At 39.3% G+C, this 18090-nt stretch overlaps 1 protein-coding gene across 3 annotated transcripts; it reads left to right on the top strand.

Annotated features, from left to right (window-relative positions):
- Window positions 1-3700: 3700 nt before the first annotated feature.
- LOC113666806 (endonuclease 8-like 1) lies at window positions 3701-15203 on the top strand. 3 transcript variants are annotated; one of them, XM_089193754.1, is made up of 11 exons: window positions 3701-3790; window positions 6808-7215; window positions 7944-8141; window positions 9702-9780; window positions 10846-10930; window positions 11778-11896; window positions 12188-12215; window positions 12901-12998; window positions 13626-13686; window positions 14185-14243; window positions 14363-15203. In XM_089193754.1, exons 2-11 carry the CDS (start codon window positions 6827-6829, stop codon window positions 14417-14419), a joined length of 1173 nt encoding a protein of 390 aa, XP_089049880.1. In that variant the 5' UTR covers window positions 3701-3790; window positions 6808-6826; the 3' UTR covers window positions 14420-15203. The 3 variants fall into 3 exon arrangements, with proteins under 3 accessions (XP_089049880.1, XP_089049881.1, XP_089049882.1); XM_089193755.1 differs by lacking the exon at window positions 3701-3790 and adding an exon at window positions 5359-5510; XM_089193756.1 differs by lacking the exon at window positions 3701-3790 and having other exon boundaries at window positions 6542-7215; window positions 12901-12989.
- The last annotated feature ends 2887 nt before the right edge of the window (window positions 15204-18090 follow it).

Here is an 18090-nt window from a genome sequence, read left to right as displayed (position 1 = left end):
CACATAATTGTTGGTGCGTTTTTAAAATAGTTTTCCTTCCGGCATGTGTTAGAGGCCTTAAGGAAGTGATTCATGAAAGCAATGTTCCGTTTCTCAATAGAGCACGTTTAGAGAGGCAAGAAAACGAAAAAAAAAAAAAAACGTTCATTTATTCTAACCTTCCTCAGTCGCTTTTCGTTTGGAACGCCTAGCAACCGGTTGCTTTGCTAAGGAACGGTGGAATTGCGATGTCATAAGTGCTCAAATGTTTACTCCCTTTTTGACGTAGAGAACAAAGTTAACAAAGAAATCTGTCATCGAAAGTATCATATAAGTCGGAACTAGATTGTTGAACAACGAAGCGATTTTGATTTATATAAATTGGACTTTCCGAACATCATCAGAGTTAAAGAGACCATCGTTACGACTTTCTGTTCACACGTGTGTTGTCTTTCTGATTTTCTTTTCAAAAATAGAAAAGGCTGTTTGTTTTTCTGTCCTTAGATGGATTTTGATACCGTCGTGTATCAAAACAGTCACTACTTTTCAAACAGGTGGTATTTTCTAAAAAACAACCTGTCATTACATCTATTTTTGCCACACGCCAGGCATTCGACTGATTATAAAATTAACGGAAAAATTCCATTTGCGTCGAGACTCGAATGTAACCCAGCGCAAGATCGTTAAACTCCGAAACCAATATAAATCGCCCCGATCGACGAACTTCACAAGAGGTTTTGACTGTAATTCCCACAGGCCATTTCACAGTTCATTGAGTTTTTAGTCAAAGTGACAAGAAATGTAACGATTGATGCGTTCAAATCCCTCGAGGAATTAATTTGTTATAAAGTAAAGCTCGGACAAACAGAATGAGTCTCATGAAGGCTGATTTTCCCACGCTTTTCTGTTTACGGACTCCGTGAACTGAGCTTATGGCCCACGTGTTCAGAGCTCCCCCGCTGGCAATAATACAAACCTGCTTTGCCCTCACTCTACCCGTTACCAACGAGAATGACTCAAAAATCAGGCTGGTGTTATGTTCTCTGTTTCAAGGTGCTTGGACTGCATTGCTATACACCGTCGCGTTTCCTGTTTTGTTCCATGTAACTCTAAACATTCCCTAATCCCATCCATTTGAGTGCATGCGCATTCGAACAATCCGCATAGCTCCAGTATCTCGCCAGATGTTTTAGCCACGAATGTGAAAAGTTTCACGGCGTCCGTAGATAAAAACAGATGAAACGCGTATCGTTATTTTCGCGATAGCCGATTTGCGCGCGTTGTTTCATTTTTACGCCGCCTAGTTTACTTCAAAATAGCTTTGCAGCGAAGAAACTTTTTTACTATCAACCCCACAAATGATAGATTAAAAAAAAACCGCTCCTCGGTTACGTGTTAATATTCCCACGATCCTTAGGCACTGTGCATATTCGGTCTTACAGCAGAAAACAATGTCCTTACGGCGCCTCTGTTGTTGTTGATGGTGAAGCGAACAATAGAGGAGGCAATTTCTGCTGCACACCTGTGTTGATAAAGGATGTTTGAGTAACGCTTGAATAAAGCCATTATTTTGAAGTATAAGATAGCTAGCGAATTTGGCGCCTGGAATAGGATTGTTCATTTCGTTTGTTATTCAGAAATCGGAAGCGCAAACGTTTTATCAACTTTCGACTTTCCATAACGATGCTTCTGGGAGAAGTAAGTGAACAGTTTCTGACGGAAACATGTGTTGCGCGCACAGATATTTGCGCGACAGAACAAGTTTTACACGGTGGTAGCAAACTCCGCATAATTCTTTTCTGTGATGTCACCGGTGAACTCATGTGTATTAATTATTGTGGAGGAGTGGCAGATGATTTGGAAGGATGCAAAGAGAACAATAGCCGTAATATGTTCACCGACAGGAAACAATCAACAAATCGTGATATTTAATCAGAGCGTTTACATCGGTGCGTTCAAAACTTGTTGAAGCTCGACTCGCGAAGGACTTTGTTGGAGAGAGTACTTTTTTTTCTCTTTTACGCGAAGGAAACATCGAAAAGACATGGCTATCAAGATGCAAGACGGTGTGAAGTATATCAAAGAGATGAACGCCAAGGCTAATGATATGGACCACGAAGGATTTGAAAGTTTGGAGCACGTTGAACGGGCTTTCAGAGCACTACGTGAACTTTTACCGCAAAACGAGAAAGGCCAAGATCTCTCAGAACTTGAAGTCCTCAAACTCGCAATGGAGTATATTCATGATTTGGAGGATATTTTACACTTCGAAAGCGGCAGCACCTTTCAGTGAGATATTCAAGACGAAGAGGGAGAGTTAAGCAACTCGTGACAAACATTTCTCAGTTTACACGGATACAATATCTGCCTTGATAGATGATTCTTGAACATAATTTCTGGGCCCATTCCAGAGAAAGAAAAATTTTTAAGATGCTGTTAGCGAAGGTCACTCGATCGTGTCTTAGAGAAAAGTTTCTAGGTTTAAAACTTGAAAGATTGAAATTTGAAACAACATCAGAGGAAAGAAAACAAGTTGAAAATTCTTGAAGACAACTCAGGAATGCCAATTACTGCGCCTAATTACCATGACAGCGACGAGGTGCGGAAAGGAAAGTTAAATTTAAACCCGCTGTCCATGCTAGCGCACCATGAGCGAACAAGGATTCCGTAAATAGAGACTTAAATTTGCATCCAGTTTTATGGACGAAAAATATTGTTTAAATAATTTCTTATATACTGTGTATATTTTTTGTAAAGCGTAGCGCAGATTGTGTAGCCCTCGAGCGCTTCCAGTGCGGGAAAATATCAGAACTGAAGCCAACTCTGAAAGCAGCGCTTAAGAGATTAAATCTCTCGCTAAGTTAGGAGTGCACACATGATGATTTGGATATGTCAAAAGAAATCAGGATTTCTTATTGAATTAAGCAGATAATGTATTTTTTAGTGTTAGAATTGTTAATTGCAGGAAGTATATCGAATAAATGATAACTTTATTTTTTATATACCAAGGTGTGCTTCCTTTCGCTCGTAAATTCGGCACGGTGCGGGGACTTGAATCAATTTGCCATCCGAATAAATGCACTTCAACTTAGGGTTTATCTTGTCACGAGAATGAAAACAATTGGCGCCAATTCCATTCTTTCGGAGATCTTCGGAGTATAAAAATTCGGTCAAAAAAACTGATTTGAAAGTAAAACAGATGGATTTTCTGTTTTCTGTACTTTCTGGAAAAAACGCGTGAAGACCTCGTAGCTGTAGGGGAAATATAATTCGATCTACAGTATTATGAATTAGTGGAGTGTTAAGGTTGGCTACATACTGGTGTTAGATATTCATCTGAAATGTTGTCAGATGTAGCGCAGCGTGGCTAACTGAAGCAGCTGGGAGAGTGAGACCTGAAGGCGGGAAATTACAACAGTGACACTGTCCGTTGTAAACAAGCTCGTCAGAATGCCATATGGTTGCAGTTATAGGCATATTTAGCATACATTAAGAATGTCACATTGAGAGTAGATTTCCGAAGAAACGTTTCGCAGCGATGGAAGTTAAATCATTACTATAAAGCTCTTCTTCTTGCCCCTAAATCAACTACCTTCACCATTTGCTGATAAGAGTAGGTCGTTTTGAATCTGTTTGCGTTTAGACCTAATGAATTATAATGTCTCTTGTCAAAAAAGGTAACCATCTTTGCCATGATGACGTCACCATGACTTAATTTAATATTCTAGTCACGAAACTTTGTAAAAACCATCTGTGGCCGAAAGAATCTAGAATTGTCTTCTTCCAATCCTTTCCGGTGTCATCTTGCTGAGTGAGTATCATTTGCGGTTTCTTCTTTCACAAATTGTTTGGCCGCCAGCGAAATTCCAAAGCAATTACGGAACATGCTTGGTGCTAGTAAATATTCTACCTGAATGTAGCACACTTCACCTCTCAGAAGACCAGGTGTCCTGCGTGTTTTCCGGTGCAAAAAACCTGTTGTTCCTTCTGTTACCAAAAACGCATTATCTCTTTCTTCGATGAATAGAAATGCTTGAATTAATGTGTGATGAGCACGAGCCCGCCAGTTCTAACAATGTATGCTCTGTTACAAATGCCTTAATAAAACAGGTACTTGGGCCAGTATGTGTCGGTTTTGATTTATTTTCTTTCACGCCAGCTCACCGAGTTTTCTGGATTCTCTGTAGTGCATACCGTCGATATAATAAAGGACACGTAAGCTTTAAATATGCGAAAAGATAAGCCTTTCTCGATAGAAAATAAAAGATAGTCTTCGCAAATATCAATGCTGACATCATAGTGAAACTAAACGATTACTCAATGGAGGTTGAGTGTTCGAGTGTTTGTGAGTGTGTGGTTTTTTTTTAAATTTGATTAACTGACCGTAAGGCTGCCTAACTATCATGTCAATTAACATCAGAGATGAGCTGCGCCATGCTGATTCTCAGTGGCTAAAAATAGGTTATCATGTGAAGAGTACTCGAATGTAGTTTAATTCTGCTACCTGAAATCTTCTAAATTGTGAACGTGAAATGTAGTTGTTTATTTAGAGTCGTAGAGCTTGAAATTTAGCGTGAAATGTAGTTGTTTATTTAGAGTCGTAGAGCTTGAAATTTAGCGTGAAAAATACCATAAAGGAATTGATATTACTATGCTTGGTTCAAACGCTAATCTGTCTGTTTTAATTATTCCGGTTCTCAAAGAGGGTAGGGTCGTACATTGAATTAGACCCGTCATTTTGAAGTTGTTAACAGTAAGTGAAAGCAATAAATCACCATTAATCTTGTAATGAAATATGAACGTCATTTTTCTTAAGTGACTTTTCAAGTTAATGAACATGGCTAAAAAAAGAAGTATCAACAGCGCACCTTTTAGACTGAATAAAAGAAACGTGCTTCATTTTACTTATCACGCGCCGAGAACAAGTTTGGAGAGAAAACGGTTACATGGTTTCTGAAACAAAGTTTACACTTTTAAAACGAACAGGTTATTTTTTAAACAAAATAGCTTTGTTCTTCAACAGCTTTAGTTTCCGGCAATGATTTGTGTACTTTCGTGTGTGTATTTCTCTCTGAAAAGATAGAGTCAGTTTTTTGGGGGTTTAACGTCGCTGTAAAGCTGTCGGTAATGGCCACACGAAGGGGCAAGGTAATGATTTTGCTTTGGCAAGGAAAGACATCAATATTCTTGTTTGCCTACTGTGTACATTCTTTCACTTGATTACAAAGAAATCGCACATAACAAATCTTCTACAACCTTCACCCGCGTGGTGCTATTTCAGGTGGCCGTATTGTTTGGATTACTAAGAAGAATTCCATCGCTTCCTGTTGTTATCGCCCAGGCAACACGAGTATTTTCTTTGTTCAACATGTTATCGGCACGCTGGGTTAATGTGTGATTGGTATATTTTCAGAGTCCGCCCTTGAAATCCATAGTAGGCGACAATAATATCTTGATGTACACGTGGATATCTGGTCTAATGAAATCTATCCCCTCCAATGGTGCGCGCTGAAATTCCCGGTCTGGTTGTAGTAACTTAATTGGTTTGTGTACGACTCCATCGCTCGATTCAATGATTACCAATTTCCTATTTTCATAAAATCGAAGTGATGTGGTTTTTACTCTTCATCGTCCATTTCATTTCTACCTTTATTCCATAATATCAATTGTTTTATAAAATTGCCCTGCTTAAAAAATGACAAGCAGCCTCACATGCAATTTCTGATGTCAGTAAGTTCAGTTGTCTTTTTTGTTTCAATGTTTGATTTTAAACATGTTAATATTCTTCAGCACTGGACCCTGCAGCAAATCACGTAAAACGTAAAAACAACGAAAGACTCAGGTTTCTTCGCTAATCATAGAGGGACGATTCTGCGTTATTCATTTGAAGTTTTTCACTGATACTTCTAACTATACCGTTTATTAGCGCTTTAACCACGAGCAATGAAACTTATGTGAATATTCAACAAGTTTCTCATGGAACTTGTCAGTAAGGAAGACTCTAGGGTCGAAAATGAGGTCTCAGAGTAGAACTTTTGAAATATTTAGACATCAATTATTTGGTTTTCCAGCCAGACTTTGCAACTGGTCAAAACAAACTTCATTGAACGTGCAGCAACCTGTTAACTTCAGATATCTTTTTCATGGTTTATCTGACTCCTCCAGCCAATCAAATTGCCAGAAAACCATTCCTACCCCAGTGGGGGAAGACGGAAGGGAAACAAATGCACGTGAATTGCATGTGTGCGATCTTTCCCCGCTTTTCCATGAGTTCACGAAAAAAAGATTTGGCCAAATGAAAGCTTTTTTCGACGAAACTTCACCAAAAGTCTCTTACCCGTTCCTTCATACAAGGAATAGAAAAAAAATAGATAAAATAAAAGAAGTGAGGTAGTTGAACTCTTAGGATCTTTTGTTTGCGATAAATTTTTCATTGCAGGAGGTCTCACAACTCAGTTTCTACTCGTTGCCAGTCTCTCCTTTGAATGTCACGCAGCGCGTCGCGTGACACCCCAAAGAAAACTTGCTTCATGACTAACCTGTTACCGGAAATTGTTTTTCAGAGGGGGTCGTAAAAATCCACAAAGCGAGACAGGCTCTGTGGCAAAGGGCACTTTTCATAGGTTTTTATAGTCCCTCTTCTGTTCATTTCAACTAAAAGTTGGAAGATAAAGATTTTAGTGAAAAAAACCTCTTACAGTCTCGTGGAGACTATTCCAGAAGGCTATGGGTACTAGAAGGACTAATTTAATTATAAAACGCCTGGGGGATTTTTGCGGTTTTGATACATTCTTTAGACTGAGCGTCGAATTCTGCTCTATTTTTGAGGATATTCGAGGATTTTACCATGCCAGAAGGACCAGAACTTTACAAAAACAGCCAATTCGTGAACAAAGTCTGCAAAGGACTCGTTTTCAGTGGCAAGATTGTGAAGTCAGCTGTTAGCACTAAAAACCCCGATGTCTCCTTTCCCGCCATGTGTGATTATTGCATAACTTCAGAGTCTAGAGGTAAAGAAACTGCGCTGATTTTGACATCATTAGGCTCTGATGGCAATGGGAAACAAATCAAACAAGAGAACGATTGCGAAAAGCAAAGACTCAGGATTCTTTTTCGATTTGGAATGTCTGGAAAGTTTACGTTTGGTGCAGTAAAGGACATGCATAAACATGCGCACTTGAACTTCTTTACTAAGGAGAAACCAGTCATGGTGTTGAGTTTTGTAGATGTTAGAAGGTATGCTGGTTTAGTTTAGTTAATAGGTTAACTGTTGGTTTTTTTCTCTGGGATGCAATGGGTCGTAGAGATACTACCTCAGCTGCCAAGGAAAGTAAATTTAGCAACTCTTCATTTGACCCCCAAAATGGAGCTGGCTCAGCTATAAGCTCCGCAGAGTACGATGCAACGCGACAAGTTCCTCTGCATGCTGAACTATGTTAAGTTGCATGCATCCCTCACAATACATTTAGGAGTCCTGAACTGTTGCAGTACTGTGTCTAATTTTTTTCAGCTGCTGTGTTCAATTCTATAATTATGGCAAAAGCAATAAGAGCTTGAAAATGAGGGTTTGTGTGCACACCTATTGTATGCAGTACTCTGCAGTTTGGCTTGCTATCAATAAAAAAATCTTGCCTTCAATTCATCAGAGAAATTTCAGCCTTGTTAGAGAGGTGAGATGTCAGCAGATTTCTTCCCTTTTGATATCATGAACTATCCTTTGGGTGGGGCTGAAAAGTAGCATCTCCTTGGGGTTACTAAGCAAGTAAAAGTTTTTACTTTTTAAGTAAAGTTACTTCATAATAGACCTGGCTCATGGTGGAGTCTCTGTGGCTCAGTGGTAGAGCATCAGAGTGTGGAATCCAAAGGTCTAAGGTTTGATTTCTCATGGGGACTCAGAATTTTTTCCTTATCCCATGCTTGTGACAAGCCAAAAAATTGTCTGTCTCAATTTTCTTATTGTTTAGATTTGGTCGATGGGAAGTGACAGATGAATGGTCAAACAACAGAGGACCTGATCCAATGTTTGAATACCAAGAGTTTAGATCAAACATTCTTGATAATCTACAAGAAACAGTATTCAACAAACCACTATGTGAAGTAATGCACAATCAGAAGTACTTTAACGGAATTGGGAACTATCTTAGAGCTGAGATCATTTTTAGGTAAGAACCTATTATTTCAAAGAGTCACTGTGTTCCTTTGAAACATTGTTAGCCAACTGGACTTGAGATTAGAATGTGAAATGTTGAACCTTTGTAAAGGTTATTACGATGTGTTCCCTGACACAGTGCCCATCCTCACCAATAACGACAAAATTATTGATGCATTGCTGTCGAAATTGCAATATTCTGGAAAAGCATTAAATTAATTCCTGATATCCTTGCTTTCACTTCTAATTTCCCCCTTGTGAAGCTGTGTTTTGTTTTCTGTGATTGTGCAACTTTGAATGAGGGAAATTAACAGAGAGGGTATTGCATTGAACTGAAATTCAGTTTTTACATTCTATTTCCTAACCCTTTACACCCTAACATCAGTATGCATGTTCTCTGTACTGTTCTCTAAAAAAAGTATACATTTCCTAAGGTGCTGACAAGGAGAATTTGTGTAACAATCAAGAGCTTCTTTATTTGGTGATCATTTCCTTTATTCTCGTGACCTTAATGAGTGATTCAGGGTTGATACGGCAAGGAGAAATTAGATGCTTATCACTCTTAGGATGTAAAGGGTTGAGACTCCCTTATCATAGCTATGAAGATTTTGTGTCTACCAATTTTGATTGGAATTGTAGGTCTCTCTGAAGAATGTGGGATAAGTTATGTTAGTTACATGTACATAAATCTTTATTAGAGAATTTACCAAACCTTTTTTCCACAGTAAGTTATAGTAATCTAACAGCTATTACAAAATGTGGCTGAAAATAATACAATTGAACTCATTAAATGCATGATCCTTTGTATACTAATTTATACTCCACTGTTGGTCTCTTATGATTGTTGCAAACTCGGACCTCTTTTACTTGCTAAAGAAAATGTCCATTTTTCATTTTCCTTAATTGAGGATAGCAAAGGGTTGATAGGAGAGGCGTGATATGTGATGTGTTAATTTTGCAGAAAGGCAAGATAGGTGGGATTTGTGAATTTATGAATCACATGAGGCGTGATTTGCCTCCTGAAGTGTATGTGATTGATGAAATGTTTTTCTTTCAGTTCTTGAAAACCTCAATATTTCCCTTAAACCTCATACACGAGAAGAGATATTTAAAGTTTTCCCTTTTAAATTTGTGCCCCCTAAAATTCTGTTTAAAATATTTACACCATGTGTGAACTTTTCTAAAATTTGAGGATGAAACAGCATCAGCACCCTCCCCCCCTCCCCCTTTGCTACCCCCTTAATCCTTTAACCCTCAAGAGTGACCAGCATGTGATTTCTCCTTACCATATCAGGTCCATATCACCCCTGAATCAAACATTAAAATCATGGGAATAAACAAATTAATGACTAATTAAAGAAGCTCTTGATTGTTAAACAAATTCTCCTTCTCAGCACCTTAGGAAATGTATAGAGAACAGTATGGAGAATATGCATACTGATGTTAGGGAGCAAAGGGTTAATTCTAGAAATTTTCTTGCTTGACTCTTCTTTGCTATTGAAACCTTCACAACACAATCAAGTTTCAAGTGAGTGTATTAAGCTCTAGATTTTCTATGATATTCTTCCTTCAGGGCTGCTGTTCCTCCATTTAGCTCTGCAAGATCAGTGCTGGAAAAGCTCAAGGTAAATGAGGAGGAAAGCATGTCCAAGGTAATTTTAATGCCTCAGAAGTACATTATTTGGGAAATAAAAGATTAACCCTTTAACTCTCAAGATCTCATTAGTAATTCTCCTTACTGTCTGCCGTATAGTTCTTATGATGTTAGTTCAGAGAATTTAGTGTTGGATCCACTAATAATCCCTTAATTAATATTTTTCTTTATTCTCATTGCTTGTCTGCTTGATATTGTATTGATATGGTGAGGAGAAATTCTGCCTTGGTCACTCGTGGAAGTTAAAGGGTTAATGTGCTTTCAGGGAAGGCTTACAAAATGTAAAGACAAACAGGCTGGGAATGAGTATCAAGACAAATATTAACATGGAGACATTATTTGATTTAATAGCAAATTCTGAGAAAAAAGAAGAAGAGAAGTCTAGTGCATGCATCAATTAAGTGAATTGTCTTGTGATCATGGGGGAAAAAGAAAAGAAAAATTAATTTATAATTTATATAGCACTTATGCAAGCCTTTAAGAAACAAATGTTTCAAATAAACATGAAATGCTGGCAGGAAAATCCCAACTGGCAGGAGGCAGACCAGTTGGCTATTTACACAGTACAGCTGAAGAGTTAAACTTGGGGGGGACTGAGAACAAATCCAGTGAGTAGCAGGATGGAGGACTTGAATCCAGGACCACCACATTTCAATTGCAGTACCCTAACCACTCGGGCATGTCGACTCCAAAGTTTCAACCTTGCTAACTCTGTCACTTATATATATAAAAGAACTACCAGTAACTAAGTTCTCTCAAAGTGCAAAGGGGTATAAGATTCTTAAGAAACAGTAGTGCTGCATCAGTGGGAGAGTACGACAGGGTTATTTAGTATCACTGGCCACAGTAAAGAGTTTCAAAGCTGACCTTCTGAGAACTATAGCCCTTTGTCGGAGCAAAAGCTCTGTCTCTCAAAGTGTCCTTGATTCTGATAAGGGAGTCAGACTAGGTATTTTCTGAGCTTTTAGATCATGATGAATTTTGGTTGTCCTATTGCATTTAAGGTGGCTGCTTTTATAGTTCAATTGTATTTTTAGTGAGTTTTGTATTTTTGCCATTTTAGGTATCAAAAGGAAAGAAATGTAAAGTTAAACATCCAGACTTTCTAGAGCTTTGTAATTTGGTGCCTAAAGAGGTGATTAATTTACGTAAGTCAACAATCAATTTGGTTATTTCTATCCAGTTATTACTGTTTCATGATATCATTTTTATACTTCACTGGGTTGATTTTGAAATCACTTACTCTGGCCGAATCTCAAAAACACACGAGAATGGATTACTAAAACAAAGCAATCACTCAGATTTCAAGGCAGTATCACCCCTGAATTATACATTAAGGTTATGAGGTTCAAGGAAATGATCAAGAACTACAGAAGCTCTTGATTGCTGTACAAATTCTCCTTGTCAGCACCCAAGGATATGTATAGAGGACAGTTTGGAGAATATACATACTGATGTTGAGTTGTAAAGGGTTAAGGTTTAACCCTTTCACTCCCAAGATCTAATTAGTAAGTCTCCTTACTATCTCCCATACAATTCTTATGATGTTAGTTCAGAGAATTTGGTATTGGATCAACTAATAATAATCACCTACCTGCTTGATATTGTATTGATATTGTAAGGAGAAATTCTGTCTTGGTCACTTGTGGGAGTGAAAGGATTAAGCTAATCAAGATCAGTGAAATTAGAATGCAAAAAAAAAAAGACATTTAGTGATAGATCTTTGTATTTGTGCTGTCAAATTTTTGCCTTCTGTTTTGTTCTGCCTCTTTGTATCTAGATGGTAAAATTATGTCTCTATTTAGTTAAGTGCCAAATGAACTTTTTATCATTCAATTTTGGCAATTTTGGGAAGAAATCATGCTTCTGATTTAACATCCAGCCACATCATGCACTCAATTAATTTTGAAATCATGTGCATGATTGCAATCCACCCAGTCAATTGTAATTATTTACTGAGTCTTAACTTCATTTAAAATTAAAATTTCCTTTCAGCATATGATCCCACTGGAAATTATTCAGATTATTCTGCATTCAATGAGTGGCGTCAGTGCTACTACAAACCAGAGATGAGGAACATTGTGGACCATGATGGCAGGACCATTTGGTTTAAGGTATGCAGCTTGCATCATTTTAAAATACTGCATTTCTTAGAATAAGCTCCCTGGCCTTTTAGCCAAGAGGAGATGTGCCTATTGGAAGGGGTGTTTTATTGGGGGCAAGCTCAATGGTAGCAAGGTGACTGTAAACCAAACAGTTGAATCTTTAGGGAGAGTATAACCACCTAACACATATTGTATTCTGCTGAACATTAACTGATGCACAAGTTGACTTTAAATGCAGTGATTTAAGTGTATTTGTGTAAATAATAATTTTCTTGGGCATGTTTTAATTTAATTCAACAGGGTGAAGTTGGACCTTTGGTGCCTAAAGGCAAGTTATTTTAATTTAAAACTTTTGATTCAAATAGTTAGGAAGTATTAAAAGAGCATTTAACCCTTCAACTCCTAAGAGTGATTGACTTCTAATTTCTCCTTACATTTTCACCCTTGAATTGAATGTAAAGGTCATAAGAGTGAAGAAAATGATCACCAACTAGAGAGGCTCCTGATTGGTAAACAAATTCTCCTTCTCAGCAACCAAGGAAATGTATAGAGAACAGTATGGAGAATATGCATACTGATGGTAGGGTGTAAGGGGTGAATGACAATGTATGTCATTTTACAAGTATTGAAGTTCACGTTTATCACTGTTGGTATGTTGACAGAAGACATTTTTGAGTGCAGATGAACTTAGTAGCCATTTAAAAATTACAGAATGTTCACAATCCATTGGTTATGGTGTTTCCTTCGGTGTCAAGCTATACTTACACACTTCGTGAACAGGATTGCTGTTATACATTAAACAAAATTCAAACGGATTTCAATGTAATGATGTTTCAGCTATTTCAACACTTGTCAGGAGTAAAAATCTGCTGATAACGGAGCTCCAGCGTAAGCGGAGCCTCATACCCAAGAAAGTACATTAACCCATGAAAATCGGGAAAATATGGCCGTAACGTCACTGCCATACACCCATCCTCCCGTAATTAGATGTTTCTCTGTATTTTTGTTTAAAGATGCAAAATCAAGAGGGATGCGCACATCTAAAAAGAGGAAAACAGAAAAAGTTAAAAAAGAAATAAATGGAGATGAGGAAACGAAAGCAGTGAGTGAGGTAATTTTGCACAGTATAGCACACGTTACCTCGTTAAAAATCGCTTTCAAGGTTGCATTTCAATGCATGCACGCTTCAGATCTAAAAGTTGGAATCAGCTTGTACTTGGTAACACCTTGTAACAATGCGTCTTGTGCGCACTGCTCTGTACTATCTCTTCCAAAGCTTTTTCGGTGTCTATCTATTCCAAAGGTTTTTCGGTAACCCGCTTTTTATTTGAACCCCACAGTTTATTGAGCCTCACCATATGGAAGTGGTGATCAGTAATTTTTATTTGAATAGTCGAACAGTGGTATAGGACCATAGGCAGGACCACATGAGAGTACTGCTCAGAAGCTTTATTTGAGTGGTCACACAGTATGGTTTTATCCACCTTGTGCAGCCTATTAAATAGTTTCCACATAAAAGTGCCTCTCAGTAGCTTTCTTTTGAATGGTCACGCAGAAGAGTCTTCTCTGCCGACATAAAAGTTAGACCCACCTTGTACAGGAAAATAACCAGCGCCACATTTAAGTACTGCTCAGTAGCTTCCACGTCATGGGTCACTCCAACTGAAGTTACGAGAATATACTTTGTATTTGAGAGCCAAACCCACAACTTACATTTTGGTTCAATAAAATTTTCCAGGACCATGCTCCACCAAAGAAAAAGAAAACGAAGACACCGCCAAAAGCAACAGTGAAAAAAGGTAAGAGCTCTCAAAGGAACCGTTACCGAAGCGCGCTGTGACCCTGGAAAACGGACGACTTTGTGGAGGGAGAGGGAGGCAACGGAAATTGTATGTAAACAAACTATTTGGGCACTCGCCGGAGAAGGGAATCCTCTTTCAGAGGAGGGAAAGGGGGGAGGGGGAGGGGGGGAGGTGAGAGGGGGGAGGGGGAAAGGGCTCTGTGAAGCTTATGCTTGACTCTTACGTTTTTCTTTTGCCAACTCTCACCTGGCTGCTTGGAAGCCTTAAGTTCCGCACTATACTGTTACCCTCCATCTGTATTTCACTAATCGTATCTGATTTCCGTTCTTCATCACAATCCAAACCCTATCCTTCACACTGCCGCATACCTATTAATTCTATCCGTAGGAGGGGTCCCCGAAGATGACAACCCGAAGGACAAACTGAGATTCAGTTTTTTTTTTTGTCAATCGGAGGCTATATTTATTATTTTGGTTTTTTGTTCTCCATATCCAGAACCGAAAAAGAAAACGGTTGTTGGGAAAGAGAGTAGAAAAAAGAGGTCGTCTGGAAAGGTAAGCATAAATGAATATTTTTGGGTCACGTTTCCTGTCTGGCTGAGGGAGGCTGTACACAATCTAGTTTTCAAACTGCCGACTGAAACCTTTCCATTGTTACTTTTTTCTTCTTGCAGCAGCAGAACGCACTAGTCAGAAGAAGCCTTCGTCTTAACAAAGATATTCGCAAGTAGCTTAATTATTCGGAACACGTAGGCAAGATGCATTGTGGTCAAATTATTAGTATTCACAAAAGGAGGGAAAATTTCATTAATTTCTAAACTGTGTTCAAATTTTCTGTAAACAAAAGCCAAAATGGATGACTCCCTCCCGACGAAAATTCGAGTGACGAAAGAGAAACGGTTTTCGCTCGACTTGGTGTACGTGATGTGAAAGGGAGAATTTGCCTAAGTAAATGTCACTAAACCTGAACACAGTAAACAAAACAGGTGTTTCGCCCATGCCCTGCTCTCGGCCTAAACCCGGGTCCAGTCTTCAGACAATTTCCACGTGACTAAAACGTCATTTTCATCTGCCTGACTTCATCTACCAATGAGCACAAAGTAAACACAGTTGGGGGTAATTTAACAATGACGTTATGCATGGCGAAGAAATTACAAGCCTTTAAGTACAATGCCGTATGTTCATTTATATTTCAAATTTTTAGTGAATTTTATTACGTTTTCCAGTGCTTACAGATGAGTTTATTAGCTCAGGTAAAGTAACAGAGACGCGTAAATCTAATTTGACCGTTGCGTGAGAAACTTTGGGAAAGAGTAATGATCTGTCGGGAACGTCATTAACCAAGCCCTGTTCCCATGGTAACATTCTTCAAAGTTAATAACAAATAGTCTTCACTACTTTAGTTTTTCTATGGATTAGAAAGGATAAGAAAAAAAAAACACATTCAAACTCTCATGACTTTTTTTGCCTTGTTTTTATCTACCGAATGAAAATAAACTGGATTTTAACGGTGAACTACATTTGTGCTGTAGACGGTATCCCGTTTGAAATCTGGGTGAAAATTCCAAGAAAGTGACGTCATAAGAAGCAAAATATTAAAAGGAAACCGATCCGTGATTTTCTTAGAACCAGTTGCAAATCAAGTCAAAGAAATGCGTCAGTTAAATGTGCGTAAGTACATTTGCGTTGCTAATTAAGGCCCATTTAGCCAGTGCCACATTTTGAAATCTTGGAACAAGGCGATTTTCACAAATTGTGGGAAACGCTTTGCGTTGAGACTTAGTTGCGTAGCGTCTGGTTTCTGTAATGTTCGCTCTCCTTATCAGATATCAGTTTAGTTTGGTTTGGTATATTCGGCTCAGAACTCTCCTTACGAAGTAGTAGAGGTAATTTGCACTGCTTTTGACCGTGACAGTTAGTATAACGTAACTGAAAAAAAAACCTCAAGATCATCGAGTGCGCAGAAGGCTTTATAAACAATAAGGAGGTAGATGGTGAAATTTTAATATCAGTTTTGTGGAAGCCATGGAAAACGGGCGAGGAAGTCATAATGGCGACGCTCCGTTTCCAGTGTACCCACCAGAATTGATGAAACACCAACCAAGTGATAAACATGAAACAGACGATGTTCGACTGAGCTGGCGCAGCTTCAGTACGTCGGCCGGGAGTCCTTCGCGATTGTTCGATTTCCTTCGACTTTCGGAAAGCAATGACTGTTTACAACTCCCTTCGCCTTTTTCACCAAGCCCTCGGAGATTCTTTGACGGCATTGAGACCGGCCAGAGCACGACAGTGGAAGTAAAGGACCACCGACATGAAACAGAGGTCAGTGTTAACATGCAGAATGGTAGAATAAATAGTGAATTGGTGTGCGACATAGAGCGCGAAATCGAAGCGAAAGAAGTAATGGCTGTGAATTTATGCCAAGAAGACGAAGAGAGCACAGAGTGTCACACCATTTGTATAAATTTACCTTTAGACTTAGAAGGTCCATCAAGCGTTCAACAATCGATTGACAAGGCTAAAACTGAAAACCAAGGTAACACAAGAAACGGCATAACGACTAGGAAGGACTCCACCCCAAAGATTGAGGAGCTGAGGGATCCGGAGACCTTAGCTTTGTTCCGATCTCCGAGACTGTCCCATCCTTTTCCGATCCCAAATATGAGTCGTTTGGCTTTACGAAGAAAAGTCAAACGCGAAGCATCGCAACCGCTTCCATCTTCAATCGTAAATGAAACTAGGAGAAATACGAAGGAATCACTGACCCCAAGGAATCGATCACTATTGCGACCCACCATGAGCCATTTTAGTGCGACAAAATCAAAGAGAGTGTCATCCGTGGCGAATGCGTGTGAGAATGGCAAATTATCATGCTCTAACAGAAGTCCCAAAACACCTGCAATGAATGGCTGGCACTGTCCTTATACCAACAACACGCGAATTCGTCGATCGGCCGTTCGATGGAATCGTACAACTTCTGACATGCTGAAGATGGGACAAAAGGAGCGAGCATCGTGCTCGCAAAGGGACAAATTGGCGAACAGTGCCTGGGAAAATGACGAAATTTTCCTGGAAAGAAACAGAAAGAAAGCTGTCCCCACCTGGCCGAGAATTTCTCAGCCAAATAGTTTAACCTGTCCCGTGTCTTCTCAATTAACTAGGAAATTTCATGACAAATCCAACGGGTTTGCGTCATGCAAAGCGAGTCAGTTCCACCCCTCTGTAAACTCAGGAGTATGCTTCAAAAAGCAGAACTCTTTCGTTATTCCCGAGAAATTGCGAGGTTCTCCGATTTCAACGGTGGAGAAAACTCAGAAATCATCGTGGATGTTAAATTCACAAGGAATGAGCGATACTCTTAGGGGCCATAAACCGAGAAATTCCAACTTCAAATCGACAGACGACCGAAGAGAGGCAACGGAATCGTTGCAATGCACGCAAATTTCTACTGCATCACTGCCAAAAATCTGCCAGCCTCGACAGCAAAGACTGTTACGTCGCAAGGCGATCTCGTCGGCAGAAACATCTTCCATGACGTCACATGCCCTACGACCCACTTCCAAGTCCCAATCAGCCAAAGAGAGTCCTTCGTTATCATTGCAGATGTCGCGCAAGAACATCCCTGGGATGGTTCCCAATGCCACACCTTTCCATCTGAGGAATCCTTCAACGGGTTACCTCGCTATTCGTCGCCAACTAAAACGCCAAAATTCCAGTTCTTTGTCAACTTCAACGCGAAAGGAGATGTAAACCCAACCGGAAGTTGAATCCAGAGTTTGCGGGTAGTCTGGAGTTAGACTTCAAGCTTGTTCCCAGGATCTCTCTTATTCCTTTATGAATGAGGTTCTCTCATTTCGTACCAAGTTCTATTTGTGTTGGAAGTGCGCCTATCGCTCGAGTCCCGGAAGAAGACCCAGGAAAACTTCCTGTTTGAGCAGCTCGAACTAAAAGCAATTGCAAGTGACCTCAGCATCCAAGAGGGTAATAATTAAAACTGGGGTTTGTTACAGAGAGCAATTTTCAGTCGAGCATCAATAGTATTCCATTATTGTATTGCGTGTGCTTTGAATTCAGACTGTGATTGGTTCAGAAAACCCTTGCCAACCTTTAAACCAATCAGAGCCAAAACCAAGATAAATTAACGCGTATCATTTGCGCTTTCCTGCGCAGGAAACAACAGTTAAGTGGCTGCCGAGCTCTCATTGGCTTTTGATAGTTTCCAACTCTTGCTTTAATTGGCAGCCCAGAGTTGGGGAAAAACACCAAGAAAACTTGGTGAAAAACAACTCGGCACGAAAGTTTTTTACTGCTAAGGCCGTCATAAACTCGAAACCAACACGAACTCACCCGAGTTTTTAAGAGGATACAAATCAAACATGTGGAAATTCACTTCTACAAG

The sequence above is a fragment of the Pocillopora damicornis genome, chromosome 14 (genome assembly GCF_964200805.1).
Source record: "Pocillopora damicornis chromosome 14, jaPocDami1.2, whole genome shotgun sequence".
NCBI lineage: Eukaryota > Metazoa > Cnidaria > Anthozoa > Scleractinia > Pocilloporidae > Pocillopora > Pocillopora damicornis.
Note: the sequence above shows the minus strand (reverse complement) of the source record. Positions and strands in the feature narration are given on the sequence as shown.